Source organism: Marmota marmota, unplaced genomic scaffold, assembly GCF_001458135.2.
Source record: "Marmota marmota marmota unplaced genomic scaffold, marMar, whole genome shotgun sequence".
NCBI classification, from domain to species: domain Eukaryota; kingdom Metazoa; phylum Chordata; class Mammalia; order Rodentia; family Sciuridae; genus Marmota; species Marmota marmota.
The window spans coordinates 2,469,143-2,484,861 of NW_026000139.1; the positions used below are offsets into that span (position 1 = coordinate 2,469,143).

At 38.7% G+C, this 15,719-nt stretch overlaps 1 protein-coding gene across 1 annotated transcript in view; it reads right to left on the reverse strand.

The window, feature by feature from the left end:
• Hectd4 (HECT domain E3 ubiquitin protein ligase 4) overlaps positions 1-15,719 on the reverse strand; it is a 176,344-nt gene that overhangs the window by 90,560 nt on the left and 70,065 nt on the right. The window contains exons 9-13 of the mRNA XM_015505175.2: positions 13,218-13,410; positions 6,724-6,882; positions 4,061-4,174; positions 3,218-3,358; positions 92-324 (exon numbers count right to left, since the gene is read on the reverse strand). Coding sequence (XP_015360661.2) covers positions 92-324; positions 3,218-3,358; positions 4,061-4,174; positions 6,724-6,882; positions 13,218-13,410 — 840 coding nt within the window. The remainder of the gene's footprint in view (positions 1-91; positions 325-3,217; positions 3,359-4,060; positions 4,175-6,723; positions 6,883-13,217; positions 13,411-15,719) is intronic.

Sequence of the window (15,719 nt, forward strand, 5' to 3'; positions counted from 1 at the left end):
GAATTCTTACTCTGGTAGAAATTAGCTGGCTAAAGCTGAGGTTTGTGTTTTTTTCTCTACCACTTTCTTACCTCACATCAGTGTTATTTACCTGAAAGACAACGAGAATGCAGCGTATGATACAGGTATCTCCGTTAACCATGGCCTTCTCCATGATGTCACAAATGCTGCTCAGATGGTGGGCTTCAATTGGATGCTGCTTGCCCAAGACACTTGTGATGGGAAGATTGGGGTTGGTGGCCAAGAGATTGAGCTGGTGTATGCACATGGCACCAACGTGGTGCAGTAACTGGTTTATAACCTCATTTGTGGTTATAGCCTCTTCTAGAAGAGAAGATATAGACTCGGTGAGGAAAGATGTACTATAGATGGCCCCTGAGGAACAGAGCATGCGTGCACATCAATCAGGAAAGACTACTTGGCTCCTGTCTCTTCCACTGCTGCTGGAGAACAGAGTGTTCCACCACAGAGTGCAGGGGTGAAAACACTTGGGAATTTCAATTCTTTAAGAACAGAAGTAGTTACCACTCACTGAGCCTTTTTTTTTTATGCTGGGCAATGGGCTAAATGCTTTTTATACATTACCTTACAATATAGTTATAAATAAGTGAAAAATTAAAATTTCAGTCTGAGCATATGAGAGAATGGGAATCCATATACCAATATATGAAAGACTTCTAGGTACAGATTTTGAGAAAGAGAGAAGTAGGGAGTTTGTTTTGACATGTTTAGATGGAAATGCTTACTAGATGACCAAGTAAAGGTGAATGTGTAGTCTGGAGTGTAGGCGAGAGACTTGGGAGCCACTAATAAATAGGTGACTCTCTCTTCTTTTGCTATTTTTTGTTTGGCTGGTTGGTTGCTTTTTTGGTTTGTTTGTTTGTTTGTTTGTTTTTTGGTGGGAGGGGGGACAGCTTTCTGAAGATATAATTTGAATACCATAAAACACGATTCAAAATTAAAAAAAATTTTTTGTTGTTGTAGATGGACACAATACCTTTATTTTATTTATTCATTTTTATGTGGTACTGAGGATCAAACCCAATGCCCTACATATGCAAGGCAGGCGCTCTGCCACTGAGCCACAACCCCAGCCCTTAAATATTTATTAATTATGGTAATGATTAGGATATTTGTCCACAAATTCTCTGATAATATTCTTTCTAGGAGGTGGACCTTAGTTCCTCTTCCCTTGAGGGTGGTCTGGACTTAAAAACTTACTTCTAATAATGCATATGGAAAGTGAAAAGCAGTAACTTCACAGTGGAAGAGCCTGGTAGACATTACTTAAACAAAAGGATCAATTTTATTTTTTTGCAGTGCTGGGGATACAACCCAGGGCTTCACACGTGCTAGGCATGAGCTCTACCACTGAGCTACAGCCCCAGCTCCAGGTGATCAATTTAAAAATCACTAGTAATAAATCAAGTTAACATGTATTCTGGAATATAATGTAACGTGAAGAGAACATCAGCTCTGTTGTAATTCTTCCCCAATATCCACAACCTCAGTTTAATCATGAGAAAACATCAGACAAACCCAAACTGATATGCATTCTTTGTTCCAAGTTTTCTGATTATTTTTCCCACCAACTCAAATCTGTTGCTGAGCTACTCTAATGAATGTCTCTCTACTTTTTAAATCCAGAATTTCCATTTTCTTCTTTTTTCTTTTTGATTTTGTTTGATTGGTTTTTGTTTGTTTGTTTGTTTGTTTTTGATGTTTGAAATTAACCCCCAAGCTAGGCAAGTGCTCCGCCACGGACCTACAGCTCCAGTCCTAAATAATTTCTTTATTGAAGTTTTCTGCTTGTTCAGTCATAGTATCATATTTTAATCTTTTCAGACATGGTTCCCTTCAGTTCTTCAGACATATATGTATTACGGCTGCTTAACGACTACATGTGCTAAGTACAATATGCATTTCCCTGCAGTGTATGTTTACTGATTTCTCTGCTCGAGTCGTTTTTGAAAGCCTTCTTTCTTTTTTCATTTATTTTTATTATCTTATTTATTTATTTATTTATTTAGGTTCTAGGGATTGAAACCAAGGCCTTGTGCATGCTCAGTATGTGCTCTACCACTGAGTTACATCTTCAGCCCTTGTTTTGAATTTTAAGTCTAGCTTCCCAGGGGATACCCCTGTTCGTTGTCAACCAACAACTGGTACCGTGAGCCTTGAGCCAGTAACACTTCCATCCTGAATGGAGCTATGTATTTTGCAAGAAGGCATCAAAGTTCAGGCCGTGTTACACTCCATCCAGTTTCTACTTTCTGCTGGGACATCTCACATCTCTGTGTATCAATGTAGGCTCATATTGAGCTGAGACATCTGAACAGTTGGGCCTCTCCCAGCCCTCTTCTGTGTAGATGTGCAAGGAGCTTGTCAAGGTCCCCAAACCTCACTACTAAATTTCTAGCTAGCATGCTGATCTGCTGCTTGTGCTAACCAGGGTCATAATTTAAGCTGAGCCACTGGCCTTCTCTGTGTGTCACCAAAGCTACTACTACTACTGGTGTGAGATTTTCTCTGCTCTGCTCCAAATCAAGTCAGCCCCTCTGGCAGCAAAACTGCTGCTTTTCACAGTCTGCCCCTTCCCCCAGGACTGCTGTGCTGAACAAACTTGAATGGGGGATGGGAGCAGTTCCAGCTAAGATCACCACAGGACTGGAGCCACTTCTCAATTTGGTGTGTCTTTGACCAATTTCCAGAGTCTGGTTGTTTTTAACAAATTTGTCTGTTTTAGGATTGCTTTATGGGGAGTGAAACTGCTGAGCTCTTCATTCCTCCACACCAATCTAGCTGACTTTAAAGTCACAAGATTTTAAGTGAATATTAAGAATTTTAAGAAACAAAGATCCTTCATTGGTAAATCTAAGTTTAGGTATGAATAAGTTGTTATCAATGTAAAGCATTATAACAGCATATAATTCCAAGCCAAATACAATAATAAACTCTTACACTAAAGTTCTGACAATGGAGGGACATATGGATTTCTCTTTGAAAAAGTCTATGGACTACTTCAAAACCTCTATTTATTTACATACTTATTTAAGCATAAACCAGCCTTTCAGGATCAAGATAACAAAGGATTGTGGGTTCCTCAGTTCCAAGGGGAGGCTGGGATGCATTTGTCAGTGCTCCATGTCCCTACCTACTTAGGTGCTGCTGCAGTCTGTGGGTGGGATCTTAGTGCAGGACCAAGAGTGCGCCTCACCTTTAGGCTCAGTGATGATGTGGCTGACTCCCAGCCTCTGGCACACATAATGGAAGGCTTGATTCCCAGGATTACACCACTGATCAATGTAATCATTTGAGCATGTCCACAGCATGTTGTTCACTGTATCATAACAGGCGCCTGTGGAGTACAGACATTATTTAGTTGTTGTATAGCCAGCTGCCTGTACACATGTTTCTTACAAGCACTGCTAAAGAATGGAAGGGTAAGGATTCTAATGCTGACAACCACATCTCTGCTCTCACAGATTTCCTTGGCAAAGCACTAGACTGGGACTCAGCAAGAGGCCAGAATTTAATTTTCAGTTTTGCTTAACTCCTATGTGAGAAGGAATAAGTCTTGCAAAGCATATAGTTCTTAGCAACTGATTTACATGTGACCTACTTCCAAAAAGGGTTTAAGTGGCTTACATTAAAAACCTAGGTAAAAAGAGGACCAACTAACAATACATACAAAAAAAAAGCCTTAGTAATTAAGCCTAAAACTTAGACATGAGCTTCCTAGGACCCAAACAAAGAAAATAATGCAACATATTACATCACGTTCGTTCTCTACTAAGCATATTCTTAACAGGAACTTTTTTATGGCAGAAACTTTGAGAATTTGTTGTAGGCATCATCATACAACCTAAGAGACAGTATCTTCAATAGCAGTTTATGCAGAAAATTTTACACATGGCAATTTCTTGTATTAATTCCTCAAATTAAAGAGTAGTATTAAAATTCTTTTCAGAAAAACTAGAATGCCACAGGAATTGACAAGATATTTCCAAATTGCAGAACCCTTGAATTTTCTAAGGAAACATGTGCATTTATTTCTTACCCAATCCTGGTACAAGAGCACCACGCCCCAGTGAACTTCCAGCAGCATCTATGAGATCCGCACGACTTGTGAACTGACCATCCAAAATATTATACACCAAGCTGGAGGCTAGGACTTTGGAAACAAACAGTAAGCTATTTAATGAGCCTAAAGACTACTTTTCAAAGATTGTAAGAGTTTGCAGATGAAGTGTCCCCCAAAGACTTGTGTGTTGAAGTCTTAGCCCCACAGGTGGAGCTTGTAGGAAATGACTGGATCCTGAGGGCTTCTGACCACACCAGTGGATTCATCCACTGATGACTGAATGAACTACTGGGAGGTGATAGAAACTGAACATAGTGGGGCACAGCAGGGAGGAAGAAAGTCAGTGGGGGTATACCCTTGGGAACTTTATCTTGTCTCTAGTCCCTTTCTGACTGCTTCCTGGCTACGATGAGCTGAGTTCTTTCCTCTGCCATGCCCTTCCACCAAGATGTTCTACCTCAACTCAGACCCAAAGCAATGGAGCCATTTAATCATGGACTAGAGCCCCTGAAATGGTGAATCAAAGTAGACCTTTCCTCCGTAAAGTTGTCTATGTCATGGCAATGAAATGCTAATACAAAGACTTTTATTAAAATCACACCTTTTTTGTTGTTTTCTACTGGTGATAACAATGAGGAGGCAGAAAATATGCAAGACCACTAAAATAAACCATCACCACAATATCTTCATAAATTTAAAATTCATTTGGGCATGGTGCACACCCAGTAATGGTCCTGGGTACTGGGGAGGATGGAGAGGACCACAAGTTTGAGGACAACTTTGTAGCCTTTCTCAAAATAAGATCAGAAAGGCTAGGGATGCTACTCTGTGGTAGAGCACCTGCCTAGCCTACTGAAGGCCCTGGGTTCAGTCCCCAAAACCACAAAAATAAACAAACAAAAATTTATAATGAAATGTTTTTTAAAGTGTTTTTAAAATAGTAACTACTTCATGAAAGTTTTTTCAACATGGATTATCAAAAGGGCAACTGCATGAGTAGTTATGATTATTAATCTCACAGGCAGCAACATTCACAAGAAGCTTCACTTTTAAGTTGGTGCTCAGTAATGGCTGGTAGACACACAATGGCTCAATTGCTCTCCTTCAAAGTCAGATTTTGACACTAGCAGGCACTTAAGCCTCTACCCTTAACACAGGGTGGAGGAGTGTTGGAAAGCAATGGCTTCAGGTTTTTGGGTTTGAATACTAGCTCTACCACTTCTGGGTGACCCTGGGAAAGTTACTGAACCTCTCAGGGTCCTCATCTATAAAGTGGAGATAACAATAAAAGTAACTACTTGACACTGACTGTGAAGATGAGTTTAAAACATGAAACCTAGGTGTTTGTTACTAGTAGTGACATCCTGTTTTCTTCCCTATTTTAGAACATAAAATTCTGGCACTGTGTCTCTTGAATGTGTTTCTTCTTCTTGTTCCCATCACCTTAGTGATCCAGATCCTCATCCATCTGATTTGACTGATACCCTAATCTATACTCTTTCTTCTCTATTTTCTACTATTCCACCCTGCACACCAACAAAATTATCTTCCCCCAAATCTCTTTTTCATTGTGCATATTTGCTTTCCCTCCACTTGACTACTTCTATGAGTAATACCTGTTTTCCATGCTTGACACTCAAGACCTCAGGGAGTCTCTCCTTCCTGTCCCACTCCACCATGATCCCTTCTTTGATTCTGCAGCATGTACATCTGCTCCCCATGCTTTGAGCAGTGAGACAGCACCATCTACCATCTTCTAGTTGTTTCACACATCTCTACGATTTCTCCTGACTAGACTAGGAGCTCCTAAAGGCAAACACCAGTTCTTCCTTGTACTGAGCAGCTCTCATAATAACCAATGTGGAACATGGCACAGAGGGAATTTAAGCATCTACCGATTTGTTGGGCTAAAACAGAATCACTGTGTCAACTATACCCTCCTGAAAAAACATGGCACCATTTAGACCTGCTTTAATCAACTGGGGCCAATTTCAACAGAATGAAAAAACATGCTAAGGAGACTAAAAAAGTTTAATAGGATTAATGGCCTGCAGAAAGACAAATAGCCCGATTTAAAAATGGACAAAGCATTTGAATAGATATTCCTCCAAAGAAGACACACATAGCTGGGAGCAGTGGCACACACTTGCAATCCCAGCGGCTCTGGAACCCATCACAAGTTCAAAGCCAGCCTCAGCAACTTAGCGAGACCCTGTCTCAAAATAAAATATTTTAAAACGGGCTGGGGATTATATTCAGTAATCAAGCACCCATGGTTTCAATCCCAGGTACCAAAATAAATTTTTTTTAAAAAAAGAAGATATTCAAATGGCCAATAAGCATATGAAAGATGTCTAGCATAAGTAGATGTGGGGCATGAGGTACTCTGCATGCATAAGGCTCAATCCCCAGCACCAAAAATAAATAAGTAAATAAAAACATATTTATAATAAGCTTAAACATTAGATATTTAAAATTTTCTCCTGACGTATAATGACATTGATAATTATTATTTTGTGTTATCAGAGTTATTGCAAAAAAAGTGTTTAACAGAGTAGTTTAAACTAATTAATAAGAAAGTCTTAAATTTCAGAGTTTGAGATAAATCAGGGAACATGTCATAAATGAAATCCACTTACTTTTTAAAGATGACAAGCCACTTGTTCCACCAAAAAGAGAACGAGTGGCTGAGCTGCCTGATCCCCCTGGAGGTGGGACCAGCATGACCAGGTATGTGCCACAGGTATAAATGGGTGTCTTCCGGAGCATTTTCAGAGGTAGCCCACAGCTAGTATTTGCTGGAGAAGAAAATGAAAATGCTGAGTAAAAATACCTGACACAGATTAATTTGATTATCAGACCAGATTAGCAATTTATAATGAAGGAGACCCAAACCCAAACAAAGATACACCTAAACTTACTAATGAAAAAAATAATTATTTTCTTGCTTCAGAGTCTGACCAAGACTCCTATTATATGGTATAACCATTTCCTTCTTTTTTTAATATTCAATTTTTATTTATCAAAAAAATGAGTGAGGAAATTCTTCCAGATGGTGTACACCTTGTTCTTCAAATTTTGACTTTAAGATTATTAATGTCACTTAATGATTTTTGCCTGAATCAGTCTTTATCGTAATTACTGAAAAATTATTTAATTACTAAGTTTATTTTCTTTGTCTCAAGGTCTGATGAACTCCAAAGCCAGGCTGGATCAGAAGGACTGTGTGGGGCCTTTGGTGCCTGTCTCTGCCTCCTGAAGTCCTGTTTATAATCTCTTATCTTCTCCAGAAGGCTTGGCTTAAAGTCCCATCAGGAGGGGACACTCCCAGAAAGACTTAAAAGCCTTAGGGACCAGGGTGATGATATCAAATATGCTGGATTTGTCTCTATGTTCACCATGTTCTAACTTAAGTTGCTGGCCAACCTGGTGCCACTGGACTTTTCTGTTGAATAAGCCAGAAGGATCCAATTCTTCCTCGGTAGTAATTTCCAAGTGCATCTCCTGGCACCTTGGTGATGACTGCTGACTCTCAGTAGGTCACTGATGCAGGTGGCAGGACATCTAGCCAAACTGAGTTCAGAGTTAAGTTCTGCTTCTGGCCTGAATAAGACACTGTTCCACATACATATTTCAGAATACAAGCTTCCTGCCTTGCTCTTGGGGATCAGCCTTGCTTCTGTCTTCTCTTAAACACTTTTAAACTCCACACAGATGGTTAACAGGAACTGAGAGAGGGCAGAGGATGAAGCATACTGGCAATGTGTCTATCAGGTAGAACCAGAACTAATTCTGCCCTACTTCCACTAATGCCAAAGTACTTTTCAGTTTGTGAAGGAAATTGGCTACCAGCAACAATGTTACCATTATAGTTTGGATCTGAAAGTTTCCCCAAATGCTCTGTGTTGAAGGCTGGGTCCTGCAGTAGTGTTCAGAGGTGGGGCTTTTGGGAAGTGACTGGATCACAAGGGCTCAAGTTGGTGCCATTTTATGTGTCTTCTATACCTTGATCTGTGACGGAGACCTTGTCCCTGAAGCTGTTGGAAGGATTCATCAGGTTCTCTTTTTCTATGCACACTAGGTCTATTTTGAAACCAAATTTAGACTCTGGTCTCAGGAAGGCTGATTTCCTTAGCAAGCTGTTCTCTGGAATGAATCCCAGGGTAGGGGTTGTCCGTGAAGGCCTTGATGAGGGTGTGCAGCTGAGGGGCTGTAGGTGGCACAACACTGTCTGACCTCTGAATCTGTTCCCAAAGGTCATCTCACCCAGGGCCTTGGCTTGATTCCAAAGCCTCCTTAAATTCTGGCATTATCTGGAATCAGTGCCTAGCTCTGTGACTCTGAAACCAAATCTGGATTCTTGCCTCTTCAGTGCTGACTTCCAAAACATACTTTTGTTTGGTAGTGTAACTTGGGTGTGGCTTTTGGTTAGAGGTGTTGATAAGAATTTTCAGCAGCTCTTCAATGAATTTGGTGCAAATGTGCCTACAATTCATATGCACAGGCTTGAAGAGCTATCTTGCTCCAGTTGGAAAAGTTCTGATGTCTAGGTATCCATCTAAGAGCTGTTATGACCATTTCTTGAAGGTGTTCCCAATATTCAATTCCTTCATGATTCTAAAAATCCTTTCAAAAGAATGAATCCTCACATGATTAAATCTCAAAATAAGAATCCTACTTGTGTTCTCCTGAGGAAACTAATACTCTACTAAATATTCTTTTTCTTTTCATTTTACATAGAACAAATTCTTGATATATTTGTGATATTATATTAATTACAAATAATTTCAAATATGTAATCAACCAGAAGTTTCAACCTACTAAAAGCTTTCACAACATCTATCACAAAATAATACCTATATAATTTATGATAATCTATTAAACATATTTCTTTATTCATGTTCAGTGGCATAAATAATCATTAATAAAATAATTCTTATTTCTAATCAAGAGGTATAAAGCATACTACAATCTCCCTTATTGGCACAGCTGAAATGTGATGTGAATTTTTTTTCTGTATTTCTTACTGGCACATTATAATTATACATAATACATACCATTGTTACATATTCAAACATGTACATGATATAAAAATATAATCTGGCCAATATCATTCCCTAGTATTACCCTTTCCCTCTCCTACAGTGAAGTTTCCAAAGATGTTTTGTTTTGTTTTTCTTGTGGTGCTGGGTCTCATGCATGCTAGGCAAGCACTCTGTCACTGAGCTGCACCCCCAGCCCTGGAGTGAATTAAGGATTGTCCATATATTAGCCTAGTAAAGACTGATGATGTCAACAGAAAATGAAGCAGAGCACTTGACTTGGGTAACGATCAGGCTGTAAAACAGAACTTATAGCTTAGATGGATATCAAATCATTTTCAGATAGTTTAGATCAGAAAAATGAGTAAAGTGAAACCTAATCTATCTGATATTTGAATACTTGTACTTCTAAAAAGCACCATTTTCAAAAAAAACTGTAACCCACACCAAATATATTATTAATTCAGGACATAAATTCCTAGCATAAATTTTCATAAATAAGAAACCCCTGGGCTGGGGTTGTGGCTCAGTGGTAGAGCGCTTGCCTAGCACGGGTGAGGCACTGGGTTATCTCCTCAGCACCACATGTAAATGAATAAATAAAATAAAGGTCCATCAACAATAATTACAATATTAAAAAAGAAAGAAAGAAGCCCCAAAACAGCAATGACTGGAGATTCATCAACTTTGTGGGCTTAACATTTTCACAAAGATGTCTTCTTTTTTTCTTTTCTTTGTTTTTTCTTTCTTTTTGTTTTCACTAAGAGTTGTTAATCAACATTCTTATTAACCTGGTAATAGGTATTAATTTGTCATGGAATGAAACTTCTAGATCCTCTGAATGTTCAATTAATTTTCAAAAGTCCAAAAAAAAAAAAAAAAGAAAAAAGAAAAAAAATTTTCAAAAGTCCATTTAAGCTGGTAAATTTTTAATGTAGCAATATCAGACTAAATGAATACAAAGACTATAAACAAGAGTACATGAGATCACATGTTTTGAATACAGATACCAGTTTTAACAGAACTCTAAATATACTTTTGCCTTCTGAGGTCTTTTTTTTCTTAATATTGCATATATTTTCTTATCCAACAGATATTCCTTAGTATGTCCATTGTTTAGGTAGGACTCAATTTTCTCCCAACAGACAAACCAAGATCAAGAATTCAGCCTATTCAATGACTTTCTCAATAGGACCCTAAAGCTCAGGAAATAATGCACGAGTTAATAAATAGGCTGGCATCAAATTAAAAAGCTACTCCATAGCAAAGGAAACAATTAGGAATGTGAAAAGAGAACCTACAGAGTGGGAGAAAATTTTTGCTAGCTATTCTCCTGACAGAGGATTAATATCTAGAATATATATATAAATATATATATATAAAGAACTCAAAAAACTTAACACCAAAAAAAAAAAAAAAAAAAAAACCAAAGAACTCAATTACTAAATGAGCAAATAAATTGAACTGACACTTCTCAAAATAGGAAATACAAATGGCCAACAAATATATGAAAAAATGTTCAACATCATTAGCAATTAGAGCAATGCAAATCTAAATTATACTGAGATTTCATCTCACACCAGTCAGAATGGCAGTCATCAAGAATACAAACAATATGGTCTGGGGTTGTGGCTCAGCACTCGCCTAGCATGTGTGGGACCCTGAGTTCAACCTTCAGCACCACATAAAAATAAATAAATAAAATAAAGGTATTGTGTCCAACTACAACTAAAAAAAATAAATATTAAAAAAAAAGAATACAAACAAGATGTTATAAATGGATCTGGAGACTATCATGCTAAGTGAAATAAGCCAATCCCCAAAAACCAAAGGTCAAATGTTTTCACTGATAGGTGGAAACTAAACCACAATAAAGGGAGTGGGGAGAAGTTCAGTAGATTAGACAAAGGGGAATGAAGGGAAGGGAGGGAGGATGGGAATAGGAAAGACAGTAGAATGAATCTAACGTAATTTTCCTTTGTACATAAAGAAAATACCTAAGTGAATACCCTACCATCGTGTACCCACAAGAATGGGATCCTAATCAGAACAAGATATATTCCATGCTTGAATAATTTTATCAGAATGTATTCTACCATCATGTATAATTAAAAGAAGAACCAATTTTAAAAAGAATACAAATGATAATAAATGCTGGAGAGGAGAGAGAAAAAGGAACACTTTTACACTGTTGGTGGGATTGTAAATTAATACAACCACTGTGAGATATCAGTATGGAGGTTTCTCAAAAGACTAAGCATGAAACCACCAGATGACCCAGCTATACTGCTCCTCAGTATTTAACCTAAAGAATTACAGTCATCAAAATACAGAGATACATGCATACCCATGTTTATATAGCAGCACAGTTCACAGTAGTCAAACTATGGAACCAGCGTAAGTGTCCAACAATAAATAAATGGAGAAAGAAAATGTGGTTCATATACACAATAGAGTTTTATACAGTCATTTAAAAAAATATTCTGGCATTTGCAGGAAAATGGGTGGAACTTGAGAACCTTATGTTAAATGAAATAAGCCAAACTCAGAAGGTCAAAGTTAGTGTGTTTTCTCTCATATGTGGAAGCTAGAGAGGAAGAATGAAAAGAAAGGTGGGGGATGATTACATGAAAAGCAAAGGGAGACCAACAGCATAGAGGAAGGGGATGAGGAGAAGAGAAGAGGGGAAGGAAGGGGAAGTGCCAGGGAGGGTATTGGCCAAACTATATTGTTATGTTGTGTGCATGTGTTGATATATAACAACAAATCCCACCATAAAGTACAACTATAATGTACCAATAAAAAATGTGGAGGAAAATAAAACACTTCATTCATCCTGTCATGAAAATATTTACATAGGTGAAAAAGAACTGCCCTATGAAAGTATTTCCTGAACTCAAATCACACACTCATTCAAGTTATAACTATTAATACTTTCTCAATTATGTTTAGTATAAGCAAGGCCTGAGGCAATACAATAACAGCCTTAAATTCTAATAAAAACTAATAAGGATTTATTTAATAGTCTTTAATGAATGAACCATAAATATTTTTATTTCCTAGTGTTTCAAACGCTAAAAAGACTAAAGCATAAAACTGCAACAAGTTCATATTAAGATACATTTTTCTATATATGGCATCTTTTTCTAAATTTATCTTTTACTGCACTTCATGATTTGTCATAAACCAAGGCAGTTGATATATAAGCTGTTAACTTTCTTAGAATAATTGTTCTTAACTTTTTGGGGGGTGTTGAAAATCAGATGAAAGTTATGATGGACATATATGAAATGTTATTTAAAACTGGAAGACCATGTTTATGAACCCATTAAAGGCTTATCCTAATTAGGAATTCCTGCCTTCAAGGAATAGACAGTGTTTATAATATGATACCTTTTATTTTTAAAAAGGTGAAAAAAGAAAACATAAATTTGGCTTTAATTGCATTTGCATTAAGAAACCCTGGAAATGCAAATAAAATTTGATAACTATAGTTAACTAGAGGGGAAAAGCACAGAACAGATTACCTCAGTGGGAATAAGACTTCTGTGCATGTGGGTTTAACATTTTCACCAAGATGTTTTTAATAAAACACATTCTTATTAACATGTTAATAGGTGTTAGGTTACCACATTGTTTTGACCTTCAGACTTTGTAAATATATCATCTATCTTAAAATATTAAATGATAAAAATTAAATGATAAATTCTAAATAACAAAATCTCCATTGTAGACAGTATATCTCTTGCCTGCTCAAGATTGAATTTAGTGAACATAATGCTAAACATCATCTTTCACATTCATGAATCATACACTAAACATGAAATCAATTAATGTATGCCAACAGTAATGATGGTAAGATATTCACAGGTAAAGCTAGACTGTTTTGAGTTATTTCAGATTCATATGAATTCATGTCCACAACCCACAACAGGAGTTAACCTGGAATGAAACTGGACAATGAGGAGAAGAGCATATAAGATGAACTCTGCAAAGTAAAGCACTTCGGATGGCACAGAGTAAGTGCTCAATAAAAAGTTGCTGAATGGAACCATCCCAAGAAACAGGCCTGAAATGGCAGGGCCACCTACCTGCTTGATCCTCTTTCAGCGTGTTGGAGATGGTGGAGCCGGTCAGGGCTGCAAGGGTCGCTGATGGGGAAGCTCTATACCGAGAAAGTCTACTCAGAAGCATCTCATTAATGCTTTTGGCAGACTCACCCTCTTTTCGCATTAGAATTGTGCGTTCCTGAAGTGGGTTGGCTACAAATACACCATTTTCAACCTGATATTTAAAGAAAACAAGATCCTGAAATAATATCTGTTTCCATTTAGTTAAAAAATTATTACTTGATATTATTGTGACCTCGTTGCTTAAAAACATTGCAAAATCTGCATCTGAGTACACTTACCCCTCAAAATTTAAGACCTCCACAGAAATTACTGCCAACAAAAGGAAGGCTATGTTAAGTCTGAGTGCTCTCATTTTTCATCATGGCCTATATTCAAAATGTAATGAGCCAAGTTTAAATTCTAGGAAAAGTTGTTGATTAAAATTCCTTTTACTCAATTCTATAGGCAACACTCACTAATCATGAGCCTCTGACAGGTACAAGTAAGATGAGAGGAAAACAAATCAGCCTTTGATTTACTGCTAAGGGGAGCTATGAGGTTAATGCCTTCTTGAAATACAGTTGGTGGCTAACATCCAAATTCTCCACCAGCAGTGGTTCCCATTGGCCCCAGCTGCTCGGGTGCTGGCAGAGCCACCAGGAGGGAGGCAGACTTTGCTGGGAACATACCCCACTTCACCACCACTGAACCCAGCAGTTCTTTCATTCATCAACTGATTATTCCCCAGGAAAATCTCTGGAATTATGATGCCAAAATCCCTTCACCAATCTGGAGCTTGACTTCCAGCAGACCACCCGGCTCTCACTTTTTCTTTTTCCCTGGCTTTCCTTCTTGATAAAAAGACCCTGACCACTTCCAATATCTCTTCCTTCTCATTTCTCTTCCAACCCAAGAATCTTTAGATGCAGCTCACTCATTCTTCGAGGCTGACCTTCCACTTCTGCACTCCCCTCCTCCTCTTCCTCATCAGTGTCCCCTTCTCTACAAACTTTCTTCTCTTTCTTTTTAAATATTCACAGGTCTCTGAGATCTTACACAAGACCTTGGTATTCCCTTAAAATACCACTTACATTCCTTGTCAGATATCTCAAATATATCCACTGCCCGCTCTAGACTGAGACTCCTGGATCTGGGGAGAAACAGGCCCCACCTCTGAAGGTAGGCAAGACTGGCCTGCGGTGGTGGGCTGAGGAGACAGGAGGAAATGGAAGTCTTCAGAAGCCAACAGAAAGTGAAGCAGGAATGCAAGGGAAAGTTGGTAGCAGAGAAGCTGGAGGCGCCCAAGGCAGCGATACATACAGTGATGAAGCGCTCACGAGGACTTCTTAGAGAGTGGGAAAACGCTGCCTGCTTCCTTACCCTCTGCTTCCTATTTGTCTGAGCTCAGCACCCTCGAAGGAGCAGACATTTTGATAGCCCACCAGAAACTTAAAACCAGAACCATCCACCTTCTTCTGGACTTCCTTGCAGACTGAGCGTGGCCAGCCCTCTTGGGATTCTCTGTCCCTAGTCATGGTGGTAGAACACGATCCTGGTTTGTTTCTTCACCCATGAGCACTCAGCTACAGTAAGGCACTAACTGTGCTACCATATGGAGCCAGCCCAGGGTGCGCCGGCCCTCCTCTCTTGCTTCCCTGCTGCTTCCATATCTCAGCTTGCTGAAGTGGTGCTTGTCCAGGGTCAGCCCTAGCCTCTAGTCCTCAGACCCTCATCTGGACACTATCCCTAGACCTTTCTGTGGCTGGCTCTTTCCTATCATTCAGGACTCGGGTAGAATGTCACCTACTCAAAAAGGCCTTCCTTTATTGCCAGTCTGAAAGAGAACCTCCTCCATCCCCCAAGCCAGATCACATCACACTGCTTTATTTTGGCACAGCTCTTACCAGTCTATGGAACCATTTTGCTCATTGGCTCGTTCACTGATAGCCCTTCTCTTGCCCTGACTGCATGCTTGCTGCCTGAAAGCAGAGATCCTGCCTCTGCCTGGTCCCCATAAGGTTCCCAGTACTTAGGAAACCTTCAAAAAAACACTGAATAATCGAATCGAGGCTCTCTCTAACTCAACCTACCTTTCTGGGGCAACTCCGGCATTTTATCTACAGATCCATCCTTGCCACAAAGATCTAGCCCCACCTTTTAAATTTCCCCCAACACTCCTCATTGACATTCCTACTTGAATAACCCCTTGTCACCTAAAATGTAACATACCTACTTCTTGCTGCATTGCTTTACCCCTGCCCTCCTGCTGGATCAACGTTTAGTGGTCTTAAGTCTATTTATGTTGCACAACTCTAAATATAACCCTGCAAAGACAGCCAAGATAAAAATCAATCACTTTAAGCTTGGCATTCAAAAACATTACCCATCTGGCCCTATGAGAAAATCAATGGATAACTTAAAAAAAAAAAAAAAAACTGCATTGTTGTATTTCAGTACTTTGAGAATATTGAAAAGAAAGAC